Source organism: Thunnus maccoyii, chromosome 21 (assembly GCF_910596095.1).
Source record: "Thunnus maccoyii chromosome 21, fThuMac1.1, whole genome shotgun sequence".
In the NCBI taxonomy this organism is placed as follows: Eukaryota; Metazoa; Chordata; class Actinopteri; order Scombriformes; family Scombridae; genus Thunnus; species Thunnus maccoyii.
Genome location: NC_056553.1, coordinates 2,841,820 through 2,855,311, shown reverse-complemented (window position 1 = coordinate 2,855,311; position 13,492 = coordinate 2,841,820). Strand labels below are relative to the sequence as shown.

Sequence of the window (13,492 nt, the reverse complement as noted above, 5' to 3'; positions counted from 1 at the left end):
GCCATGAAATATATCGATAATATTCATGCTTTTTTTTCATTTTAATGACCCCATAATGAACCCAAACATTTTTACCTCCACTGGTACATGTCTTTTTATACCAATACCATGTTTATAATTGAGAGCAGTAAAAACACCCTTAACAGCTTTATTTTTGCCTGATTTTCTTCTTAAAGTGACCCTGAACATACAAAAATAAACATATTTCAGCTTTTTTATTTATTTTTGTGTAGCTCATACACAGATACACAAATCTGGGTTAAATTTGACCTGTGTTTATTCAAAAATTCAAGCATCACCATTCAAAACTGTTGTGGCATTCTGCACATTATAATAATCTGCTCTTATTAATGACTGATGAGGTATTTATGAATGAAAAATAGATTTATGGTTCAGAAATGTGTTATAGAGACTAATTATGTATGTTTTATTTTTGGTTGAACATCTCTTTTACTCAACTCTTACTTTGCATCCTTTCTTTAAACTGGATATTAAACTGGACATGAGACTGAGGTTTGGTTTAGAGCTCTATTTAAGGTCCAAGGTGAAAGTAAAGGTTACATTTATTATCTAACACAAGAGAACATTGTCTTGGATTACAGGAATTGATGCATTAAAGACCGACTTGTGACCGACTAAAATAACCAAAAGGATTATCAAGCTATTCACAAAAGACTTACACACCATTAAAATGACCACAACTCTAAAACATACTTTGGAAAAAGCAAACATACTTCAACGAGTTACAAGCCTTCACTTTACATGTTTATAACATAACTGGACCCTTTGTCAAAGTCTGGGCAGGCAGGTGCTCATCTGGTGCTAATCTAAACAAGGCTGATAAATATTACAGTCACTCAAAAATGTGTTTTGCTTCTTGTTCCTTCAGCTGCACGAACGTCACTGCAAAACCGTCCTGCTAACTGTTTGTCCTCGGAGTTACATGTTAAGAATGTGTGATGATGCATTATACCCGTCTCTATGTAACATCTGTTACCAAACTGATTATATAAAATAATAATAATAATAATAATAAGTTTATTTAGTATAGCACCTTTCACAGAAATTAATTTCACATTAATAAGAGTTGAAAATAAGACCATAAAAACATACATAGAGTGAAAACATATGCCACAAGTTAAAATTAAAAAAAAAAGAAAAAGGTACCACAAGTAGGAACACATGAACAAATGATCATTACTCATCACACACACCAGTCAGACAACTCAAGAAGACACAAAAGCCAATTTAAAAAGATGGGTCTTCAATAGTTTTTTAAAAGCTTCTACAGAGACCGCTGACCGTATATATACAGGGAGAGTTCAATAGGGTTGGAGCCACAAATGCAAAGTCACCTTTAGTTTTCAGCCGTGAGCGAGGGACAGCCAGCAGGTCCTGGTTGGATGACCTGAGTGACCTACTGGTGACGTAGGGATGGATAAGGTCCATGATGCATTCTGGAGCCTGTCCATGCAGGGCTCTATATGTAATAGTAAGAATCTTAAAATGAATCCTAAAACGAATGGGCAACCAGTGCAAAGATCTTAAAATAGGAGTGATGTGAGTCATCCTGCTGGACCTGGTTAACAGTCTTGCTGCCGCATTTTGGACCGTTTGTAGCCGGTTCAGAGATGCTTTGCTGAGACAAGTGAAAATGGAATTACAATAGTCCAAACGGGATGATATGAACGCTGGATGATCATTTCTAGTTCCAGTTGTGAGACGATGGACTTGAGTTTAGCGATATTTTGTAGATGGAAAAAATATGTACGGGTCAATGATTTAACATGCTGATCACAATGCATAACCTGGTCAAATATGACACCAAGATTTCTTAAGTTTGACCTAACAGCTGATGAAAGGGACCCAATACTCTTAGCTACCTTGGGAGCTATACTGTCAGAAGCAATAATGAGAACCTCTGTCTTGTCAGTATTAAGCTGTAAGTAGTTGTTTGACATCCAGTCCTTAATAGCAGTCAGACAGTTGTGCAGCACAGACAGTTTATCAGGGTTATCAGGCTTAAAAGATACATAGAGCACAATATCATCAGCATAACAATGATATTTGCAAAAAATTACATTTTGCAATAAAAAAGCCTATTAATGCATTTTTCTGTCAAACAGATCTCAGTATCCACATAGAAACTGTTAATATTACATGTTTTAAAAATGAAATGTATTAAAATATACAGTAAATGCATTGTATATTATCCTCACTAACATTATTCCAGCTGTTTTTGAGAGGAACATTTGATCTAATCATGACAAAGTGACACAAGAGACCGACGATACGAGAGTGATGAACGTTTTGCTCAAAGGCTCTTCAGCAGCAAACACTGCGTCACACCTGAGACTCCTTTCAGTCACAGGACGTCTGATAGGAGACGCCGCCGCCGCTGCAGGTCCTACACACTGCTCAGTGAGGCAGAAACACACACACACACACACACACACACACACACTCAGATATTTCCCTCTCAATCGCGAGTCATGCAGCATCACAACATTAACCAATGAGTTGGCATTTAGAGGACTAATGGGGCAGCTAATCTAACGCCCGCTGTCAGCACAGATGTGTGTGCTTGTGCGCGCGCATGTGTGTGTGTGTGTGTATGAGAATACATGAAGGTAATGTGTGTGTTACCCAAAACTGTGGATGGATTTTTATATTTGCATGAGAGCTAATATCATATTTTTCTGCATGCATGCTGATTAATGATATACAGGATATGTAACTGTAGGGTATGTTTGTGTGTATAACAGTGTGTGTGTGTGTGTTTGTGTGCGTGTTTGTGGATGAACATCATTGAAATAATGAGTAATCATGCCACAGTGAGTCAGTTATGTTGGTGATGGTCAAATTTCGGCTTCTAAACGTGCTCTTGTCCTCTGATTTCTGCGTTTCTTTGTGGCTCAACTGTTTTGCCTGATAAACAAACATGAATAAAAGAAACAACTGCACAATAACAAACTTCAATCTCCTCTGTCTCAATTTGTATCTTTCCTTCCCCCTTTCTGCAGAAGCCAAACTGTGCTGGATGCAAATGTTCCTTTTGCACATTTCATATTTATCTTGCTGACAACGATGAAAGGGCTTTTCTGAAAAGGTCAAACGAAACAATAATGCATAAAATGTGGGGACGAGTTTGGAGCAGGAAGCATTTCTTCCGACCGTTGTCAAATATATTTTAGGAATTAAAATAAGCTTCACATTTTCTCAAGCCCGTCTTAATACAGTCCTCACATTGCAAACGTCTATTCAGAGAGACGTGTTTCAACATGCGTACGGCATGTGAGGACTGCATTAAACTCATAACTATTCTATAATTATACAGTTGCTTGAAAATGTGAATTCATCCTTCAAATCTGATGTTGCAAAACCTTAATCGTGTCCCAATTTCATACAACACACTAATTCTCTGCAAGTTTTGAGCCTGTAAATAGTGTCTAAATTAAGTACACTAAAAAAAAGAAGTATTAAATATTAATCTTAAACATGCACTTTGTCTCTTTGTGAAGTTTAACCGGCAGCAGCTTTGATTGACATCTCATGGTGCACATTTTATATTCTTTTCTTGTAACTACAACCAGAAAAGTATGTTGATTTCTTGTATATTTAATGCACAAACAGCACAAACAAAAGCATACTACAAGGATTAGGATATTTTATATAAATAGTAAGTACTGTAATATTCTTTGGGGATCTGTTTGGGATAATAAATCTCAGGTTTGGATACTAAAAAGGTTTTAAAACGTTCCATGAGAGATAGAAATCTTTAATAAGCTCATTTATTAAATGACATTTAGCAATAGTTAAGCAGCTATTGGTGCCGTATGTGAGATGAATGTTTGTGTAAATCTTGCAATGAGTCTATTTTTTCCAAACCTGCTTGCATGTGACGGATGGAAGAATAAACGTTATACTTGCTAAATTAGGCTGAACATGTTCTGTCCATCTACCTACGTATCTATAACAATAATGATAAACTTTATTTATGTAGCACTTTCTTTACAAAGTGCTTTACAGAAAAAAAAAAATCTGCTTGTACGATTGATCTTTTCATTTAACTTGCAGCAACACAAAAATGAACAAAGAAGAATTTCTAAAAATGTTTTACAAATCTCAGGTTCACCGGTCAAATACAATTTTGGACCTGTATTATTGGATGCACTGTTAATTATTTCCCTTTTTAATGAAATATAAAGGACCCATTATAAGGTTTGACTGTATCATGTAAAAGCAGGAAATGAGCATTTATTATGTGAGGTTTTTTCTTTATGCTGCAGCTCTCTGACTCTTTAACGCTCCTCGCTGAGATTCTCCCGTTCCGTCGACCTTTCTTCCTGCCAGCGTTGCCATTCAGGCCGACGCAGACACTCTGTCTTACTGACAGCCAGAGGGAGCAGCCAGGAAGCATGCTGCTGTTTGTGCTTTGTAAACACAGCATGAAGCAACACACACACACACACACACACACACATACTGTATATAGACACATAGAAACACAATCCTTCGTATCCGAAACAGCAGCACTATGTGGGACATAAACCATGCATACTTAAGCAAAGCTACACATAAATATATCATCTGTATCAGGAGAAAAAGTGCTCAATTTAGCTGATTTTTAAACTTCCTATTAGAGCTGAACAACTACACCCACCTACGGATGAGATTATTTTAAAGGGCAACACACACTGAACACGCTGCTGTACAGACTGAAGAAGTCGAAGGTACGATAGTCGAGGTTTGATTCAGGAAACGAGCTTGATAAAAATGCAGATTTTCTGTAGAGTTGATATGTATCGATGGAGGGAAACAGTACAGTAACGTATCTTGATGATGCAGGTGTGTTGGCATATAAAGCCTGTGTGTTTTGGCGCTCACATCCCCTTTGAAGGATGTCAAAAATACTTTACATTTTTGCAAAATGCAAACTTCCAACTGATAATATTATCATTATTTATATCCAACATGTACAAATACAGTGTGTGGCAATACAGCACCACCCTGACAGATCACATGACATGATGGTTAAATACAAGAAAATAATAATGCACAAAACTGAATCGCTGACTTCTTTTAGATCTTGTCTCAAAACTTTTATCCTGATTTTACTTGAGTTTTTTAAATTTTCTCTTGTTTTTGAGTCGATAGTCGAGGTTTGACTGAGGAAACAAGCTTGATAAAAATGCAGATTTTCTGTAGAGTTGACATGTGTTGATGCTGGGAAACAGTACAGTGACATATCTTGATGATTGGCATGCAAAGCTCACACCCCTTTGAAAGATGTCAAAAATACTTTGATATTTTTGCAAAAAACAAAACAGTTTTTCTTACAGTTGACATTTCCATTAGAAATGCGAATGCAAACTGATAATATTATCATTATTTATATCCAACATGTACAATACACCAAAAACTATATGGCAATACAGCAGCACCCTGGCAGATCATGTGGCACAATGGTTAAATAGAAGAAAATAATAATACACAATACTGAGTCGCTGACTTCTTTTTCTTTCTTTTTCTTTCTTTTCTTTTCTCCTCTTTGACTCTGAGTTTTATTTTACATCAGAATTGGTTTAATCTAATTTAAAAAATCTCACTATTTTATAATTTCTTTTCTTTTTATTAGGGTTTTGAAAAGTCCTGGCTGCAGGGGGTGATGGGAGTTTGTACATCAAGTCTGCATGTGATTTGTGGACGTGGAGAAGGCTTGTGACCGGGTCCCTCGGGGCACCTTGTGGGGTACTGGGGCCGCTGCTGCTGTGAGCCATTTGGTCCTTATAACCGCAGCGAGAACTGTGTCCGTCATTCTCGACAGGTTTTCAGTGGGGGGTTGGGCTCAGTCAGGGCTGTCACTTGTCACCGATTCTGCTTGTCATTTTCATAGACAGAATCTGAAGGCGCACGTTCCAACCCTCGACTACAGTCCCGAGCTTTGGCGGTGGCACCTCCACTGTGTAGACATACTGCCCCCAATGAGAGGGCTGTGTTTGTTCATGCAGATCTAATGTTGGTCTGACTTAAAGTTGCTCAAGCTTCCTCTGAAGAGCTGAAAATATCAGATCTGTGTGGAGCGATGGGGAGACTCAAATTAATACATGATGATTTTCCATCGTTTGAGCTTTGACTGCCACTCTTTTCACGACTGGAGAATCAGTGCTACCAGTGGTTTATCTCAACGACCCACTTCTTAGCAGTGGATGAAAACATGGATCAATTCAAATTTTCTTTTGCCGATTTTTTGGAAAGTCAGGTAAAATCTGTGCTACATTTGGATGGAAACCTGGCTATAGAAGTGTTTTCTGATCTGATGCCCCTATCAGTAGAAGGTTTTTCATCAGAGAAGCTTATCAATGAGAGTATCAACACTACTGGACCACCAGTTTGGAGACATGAACCCAGCAGGCGGCTGGTGGACATACTGGGACTGTGGATTCCTCCTGAACTTCCAGATGGACACTTTGCTTCCACACACACACACACAGCTGGTGTCTGCCTGCTGTTGTTAGTCATTTTTCTGGCCTACTTCTGCAGCAGCTGGCCATCTCACAGGAACCACTGCCCCCCCCCCACCCCCCCTACAGTAAGACACAGTAACACAGTGCTGTGTCAGCAGACTGGTGGTACTGGTCCAGTTTGACGGGACTGTGAGCTGAGTCAGGAGGAAATCCAGGTGGCAACAGCTGGCAGAAGGTCCAAATCTGTTTCTGTCCCAACATCTGTTGATACCAGAAAGGTCAGAAGGTCAACAGTTCAAAGTCCATCGTCATCTCCTCTCTTTTCCCTCCTCATCTTCCACTTTTTGAGTTTCCTCCTCTCTGCAGTCTCTTTGTTTTTGTTTCATCCTTTATCATCATTTGTTCTTTCTCATGTCCTTTTCACTCAGGTGATTTTGGTTTCCTGTTGTGCTTCGCTCTCCTTTCCTTCATTTTGAATCTTTTCTTTGAGGTAGATTTATATTTTTTCTGTTTTAAGATGTAAGATGATGGAAGAGGAAACAATACCAGCAAGATTAAAAGTTTGATCTTCTGTTCCTCCTTTCTTGGTTCCCTTTTTCCTCTTTTCACACTGATCTTCACTTCCCACCTCTCCAAACCTCTCTTTACATTTTTTTGTCTTTTCTTCTTGATTCTCTTTTCCACTACGATACCCTTTTCTTCTTTCCTTTCATTTACTATTTTCCCTTTTCACCTTTCTTCCTTTTGTCTTCTCTTTCCTTTGTTCACTGGATTCCTCACCTCTTTTCTGTAAATCATTCCCTCCTGGTCATGTTTCTTATTTTCTCTCCTTTATTCTACTTCCCTCACTACTTTGTTCTCCTTCTTTACCTTCATTTTCTTAGTTTTTCCTTCATTTCACTGCTTTCTTGTCCTCTTTTTGTAGTTCCCTTTTCTCCTTTGTTCCCATTTTTATTTGTCATCTTCTTAGTTTCATTTTCCTTCCATGCCTTTGCCTTTCTTTTGCTCTCTTTTGTTCCCTCTTTCAGTATTTTGGTTGTTTTTCCTTCTCTTCGCTTGTCGTGTATTTGCGGCTGACAAGACTGTGCAACAACACGAGAGATTCTTTCCGTGTTTCATCCCTCCTTCTGTCGGCGCTCCAGCGGCTGATCCGAGTCCAGCCGGTGACAAACGTCTGCCTGCTGTGAAGGACTCTGCTGAATCAGGAGGAACCAGGCGGTGTGTTGGGACGGTTGTGATGGACGCATCAATCTTCTAAATGAATCAAAGCTAATAGAACATCTGCCGTTTGGCACACACTTTCATCCAGAGCACCTCTAACAGGAACAAGCCTGCCTCTGGTTTTACTCGATCGTAACTGAACCTTTTACTCTGTAAACACAAGCTGTGTAGCCTTGTCAGCAGGCAACCACCATTTTTCAAAATTGTTCTACGAATAACTGAATAATGGTGTTGTCTGCCTGTTTATCAATTTAAATCTCATATTTATACAAAATGTTCTGAGCGACTCTTGCAGGAGACATCTACTTGTAGATTATGTGTAGATGCACATTTGTATTAACTACATATATTCATTCGAACTACAAGATGTCAGGTCAATTGATCAATATTTGTTAGCTGCAAATATTGTATGTCACACTGGAAAGGTGTTGGGGATACTTTTTTGTTGTGTTTGTTCTTTGGAGAGGGTTTTCTAGCTGGCTGGCCTGATTCTGTCTGAGCTTTTTTTCAACACAGTTTACCTCTTAAAGAGAAAATGAGCAATATCAAATAAAAAAACAGAATTTGAAGTTTAAAAATAACCATAATCAAAACTATTGTCTTTATGCTCTCTCTTTCATTGCTCCTATGTCTCTATATGTTGTCCATGCTAACTGTGCTAAACTGTGTCTAAGACAAATCTCTGTGTTTCTGGAGGAAACTGGCTGAGTCAGGAAGGAAACAAGAAGTTTGCTTTCTACCCGGGTTAGTCAGTACAGGATAATAAATCTCATTATGAGAGTATTGGGGCAAGTGGGCGGTGTGTTGGGCTCGTGGCTAGCGAAAGCATCATGTGACACACTACACCAACCCACTCGAGATGTAAGAGGAAAAACTAGTTAGCGGTCTGTATTTGTACTCCAAGAAGATAGTACTACTTTTTTACTTTTATGCCACTATAAATCTGATTAAACTTGATGATGTGAGGATGATGACATTATTTAAATGTATTATTAAGCTTTATTTATTCAGGAAATCTCAAAAGGAAAATAATAATTGTGTGCTGTAGACAACTATTCCCAACTGGCTTACAAGATGCCATAAACATAAACCAGATCCAGAATTAGCTCATACATTTTTAAGCAAACAGAGTCTTATAATTTCCATCTTCTAATTTTCAGACCGTTATGTCTACAACAAAATTCATAAATTATTGATTGAATCAAGACAGTATAATTATAACCTATTGGAGAAATCAAAATAAACAGTAATTAGTCAGTGTAGCATTTTTTCCTAGCACACTTTAACACATCAAAATTTAAAAAAACATTTTAATGTTGTGATCGTATGTCCACCAGAATATTTCAGGGTTGTTGACACTCTTCAATCATTAATACAAACTGATTATATGTCTGATAAGAACATGTAAATGGTGCTTTAAATCCTGCTTTGCTCTGGCATTGTGCACATTGCAAAAACTACAGGTGACAGTTGGCCAAAGATGTCCAACAACGATCACTGGAGTCATTAAGTGTAGTTATAAATTGTTAAGTCAGACATTTTTTCAGAGCTGTTACTTTTCTCTACCTTTGAATTATCTTGTAGACATTCTTTTGATGAGGTAAGATGATCAGACTTTGTTAATAGGAATAATATCCTTGAGTAATATGTTAATGTACAGCTGTGTGTCATCTGCATAGTGACAGATGTAAATGTTCTCCAGTAGAAAACAATACTTCATATGTTACCTCAGCTCTCTTAGAACTAGACTTTCACTGGCAGTAGTTATAGCCCAATAATACTCCAGTGTTCCCCCAGTCTTCCTTTTCTCCCTGTGTGTTTTATTGCTCCTGTATCTCTCTATCGTGGCCACGCTAGCTTTGCTGAACTGACAAATCTCTGTACTCCTGGACTAAACCGGCTGAGTCAGGAAGGAAACAAGTTGTTTGCTTTTCACCTAGGTTAGTCATAAATCTCATTATGAAAGTATTGGGGCGAGTGGGTGGTGGTTTGGGCTTGTGGCTAGTGAAAGCATGTGGAATAAACAGATAAAAAATACACAAGAGTGAACATTCAACCCATTTTTATTATCGTAGTTAATTTTATAGATGATGATGAAGATTTATCATCCACATAACTGCCAGAACTGTTCTTTTATAGTTTATCCAGTGCTCATGAAACAAAGTCACATCAGGTGGAAAAAGTAGTAAATAAGGAAGTCTGATTGATGACCTCTAAAGATCTGGTGATTGCGTTATTTCCAGCATGAACGCGAAACAACTGCTGACGAGATTAGAGTTGAAAGTCCACTTTAGCTGTTTGCTTACATATTAGCATTAATATTTTAGAGGTAGACAGCGCTCTTAACCACCATTTCTTTGGATCTCTACTTGGCAGACATCTTTCTTACATCTATAGTTGGAACTAAATCAATTGATTATTCAAATGGTAAATGGTAAATGGACTGCATTTATATAGCGCCTCTCTAGTCTTCCAACCACTCAAAGCGCTTTTACACCACAAACCACATTCACCCATTCACACTCACACACCAATAGCACAGCCATCAGGAGCAATTTGGGGTTCAGTATCTTGCCCAAGGACACATGCGGACTGAAGGAGCCGGGAATCAAACCACCAATCTTACGATTAGTGGACAACCCGCTCTACCTCCTGAGCTGCAGTCGTTCATATGCCGGAAAATAGTGAAAAATTAGCATTACAGGTTCCCAGAGGGAAAGGTAATGGGTTCAAGTTACTTGTTTTTACTGATCAACAGTCCAAAACACAAAAAAGCAGCAAATCCTCATTTTTGAAAAACTAGATGAGTGTTTGGCACTTTTCCTTGATAAAGCTGATTAATCAATTTTCTAAATTGCACTAAATGTTTGGCTCTGAAATTAATGTGAGGCTCAAACCATAAAAGCTGGTGTTTTTCTAAATCATTATATGTTTGTTTTGACACTGTATTAAAGTGTAAATTATATATTTATGTATGACCTTGTTGCCTCGTCCTCTAAACTGTGAACTTTATTCGACTGTCTAAATCGGCTGTGGCTGCCCTGTACAGGTCAATTATTGGGAACAATGGTCTCCAATGTTAAAGAGTCCTCATAACTGTGTATGTGTGTGTTTGTACTTACAGTCGGGGAAGCAGTTGTCGGGGTCCATGGCCTCTTCAGCCATCTCTGAGTACTCATCCTCTTCCTCTCCTGGCTTCCTCAGGTCCACCGTGCTACCCTCCGATAGGCTGATGTCGTCTTTCTGCTGAATAAAACAGCAAGAAGCAACCAATCAGAACCATTTACAATTCATCGGATCCATCACACCCTCCTCGGATTGACTGGTCATCCAATTAGCTGCAGGAAAAATGCGAGAGAGGAGCATATAACTCAGTAAATCCACTGTACTCCCATCAAAGAGACTTGAACTGTAAAAACACATTTAAAGCTTATTAAATACAGTAGGTCAATAAATCAGGAGGTTTCATTGTAGTAGAATATGTTTCCATAGTCGTATGCGTATGCGTATGTTTATGTGTGCTATAGGCCTATAGTATTTCTGAAAATGGCCCTTTTGTGATTCTAAGATGGACTCTTGGGTGATTAGCCTTGAGCTGAAATAGACCCAAATAAACACATAAATAAATTAGAATTTTTAGCAGCGAAGCAGCGAAAAGAATTCTCTTTTGGGGGACTATTTTCAGCGGCGGATGAATCCACATTTGATGCTCTAGTGAGTATTTCAGCAGGAGTGTGAGGGATTGAGTCACAATAAACTTTAGAGTGTGTTCATGGTGATGAAGGAACATGTCACCCAGTGCAGCGGCGTGGATCATTAACGGGTTTTTAATAGTGTTTGGACAACGATGGCGCTCTATAGCAATTCATTGTTGGCTTTGGCCTTTTCATAGGATTTGTTGACATTAATAAAAAGTGTTTGAATACTTCTTCCAGCGCTGTTTAGAGATAGCATTTGGATTGGTTTTAGTGTCAGTGTTGTCGTCGGTGTTATTTGTATAAAGTATAGTTTGTGGTTGTGTGATCATCAGCGTCGTTTTGCTGCAGTCGAGGCTGAATGAGTCAGATTTAATGTTACATAACTGACAGGAATCCTGGCTGAGAAAACAGAGAGGCGTCACCTTCCAAACCCTCCCTCCCACTGACAGGAAAACTGCCGTCTGTTCACTTTGACTCTGAGATCTGGACAAAACTAGACGTCAGGAAATCCCCCCCCCCTCTCGCCTCACCCTCCCCATCCCAGCTGTCTTCAAAAGTCCCTGTTTGCTAAGCATCATGGGAGTTTAACTTTACAAAGGGACCAGAGAGATGGAGGGATAGGAGACAGGTTTTTCTGCTGAGGGATGAGGGAGGAAATTTTGTTAAATGTCTGGACAAAGACACAGCAGGGAGTGTGTGTGTGTGTGTGTGTGTGTGTGTGTGTGTGTGTGTGTGTGTGTGTGTGTGTGTGTGTGTGTGTACAGGTCTAGCTAAGTCTAACCTGAGTCAACAGCTAACTCATGAATACATTCAGAGTCTGGGAACAGAGAGCGGCCGCTGTGACGAATGCCAGCCTTGGACACACAAAAACACACACAGACACAAAAAGGTGAAGTCAAACAGACATGAACACACACCTAAACTCTGACACACACACACACACACACACACACACACACACTGCAGCCTTGGGCCGAAACCTCCTGACAGTTGATGTCCATAATGAGCGGTTTAAATGTATTTCTATTCATAAGCTGTTTCTATTGTGCAGCCAGAGAGGAGCTGAAGACAGGGAAACACATTCAGGTCCCGCTAAGTAATAAATCACATGTAATCAGATTACTTTCATCAAAGTAAAGGAATGAGATTTAGCAGAGAGGTTTATTACAACTGATTTTACTCTTCAGATAAGTTTCTGCAGCCTGGAGGTTTGTTTATAAGCTGACTGCTCGCGTTTCTTCGCCTGTCTTACTTCTTCTCAGTGATGTCAGTGTTCCCAGATCTCAGTTTGGTGGAGTACGATGTTATTATTACTGAGATATGATGGTTAAAGCTATGAAAACTGGAATAAATCTTTTAAAAATGACTTGACACCTTAATGCAGAGATGTTTAATGGTCAAATTCTTCTTTGAGACTCCAAGTTAAAACTCCTAAAATGGTTTTATAGTTGATGCTTGACCTCACGGTCCATTTATTTTTAAGCAATAGATAATTGTGTAATAAAATATATAATAATATAATAATTGAGCAAACTGCCATCTGATTTTTTTGTCAACTCAGATTCTTTTAGACTGATATTTATATCAAAATACAATCGAAAAATAGGATCTGAGAATGAATAACAGCCTTCATGAGCTTCCTGTAAGTTGAACAGATAACTGTTGGTTATATTTCATTGTAAACTCAGCATGAAAGGGCATAAAGTGTTGGTGGTTAGTCTCGTTGTGTCCTTAAAGTTTACTGTATGACAACTGATTTGTTTCTTGTGTTCTGAGCGTTTTCTATTATCTAAATAGGGCAGCTGCTCTGAATATGAAAGACGCCCGATAGTCAGAATTATGTCAAAGCTTGGTTAAAGGACCAGAATGTAGAATTTAGTGGCATCTAGCGGAACCCTTTATATCTACAGAGCCATGTTGGACCACCATGTTAGGTGGTCCAACAAACCAAACACTGGATCTAGAGAGGACCTTTCACGTTTTTCGCAGCCACCGTAGGTTCTCCTACACACTTGACACACTGGTCCTTTAATAAAGTAAGAAAGTACCATCTTAAATATTTTCTACAAAAAATTCTCACCTCCTTTGTTTGAAATTTAATAGAAG

General features: G+C 38.7%; 1 protein-coding gene across 4 annotated transcripts in view; it reads right to left on the bottom strand.

Annotated features, from left to right (window-relative positions):
- LOC121887820 (sodium channel protein type 4 subunit alpha-like) overlaps positions 1–13,492 on the bottom strand; it is a 247,671-nt gene that overhangs the window by 42,694 nt on the left and 191,485 nt on the right. For all 4 annotated transcript variants that reach the window (XM_042398864.1, XM_042398865.1, XM_042398866.1 and 1 more), the window contains one exon: positions 10,811–10,934. In XM_042398864.1, coding sequence (XP_042254798.1) covers positions 10,811–10,934 — 124 coding nt within the window. The remainder of the gene's footprint in view (positions 1–10,810; positions 10,935–13,492) is intronic.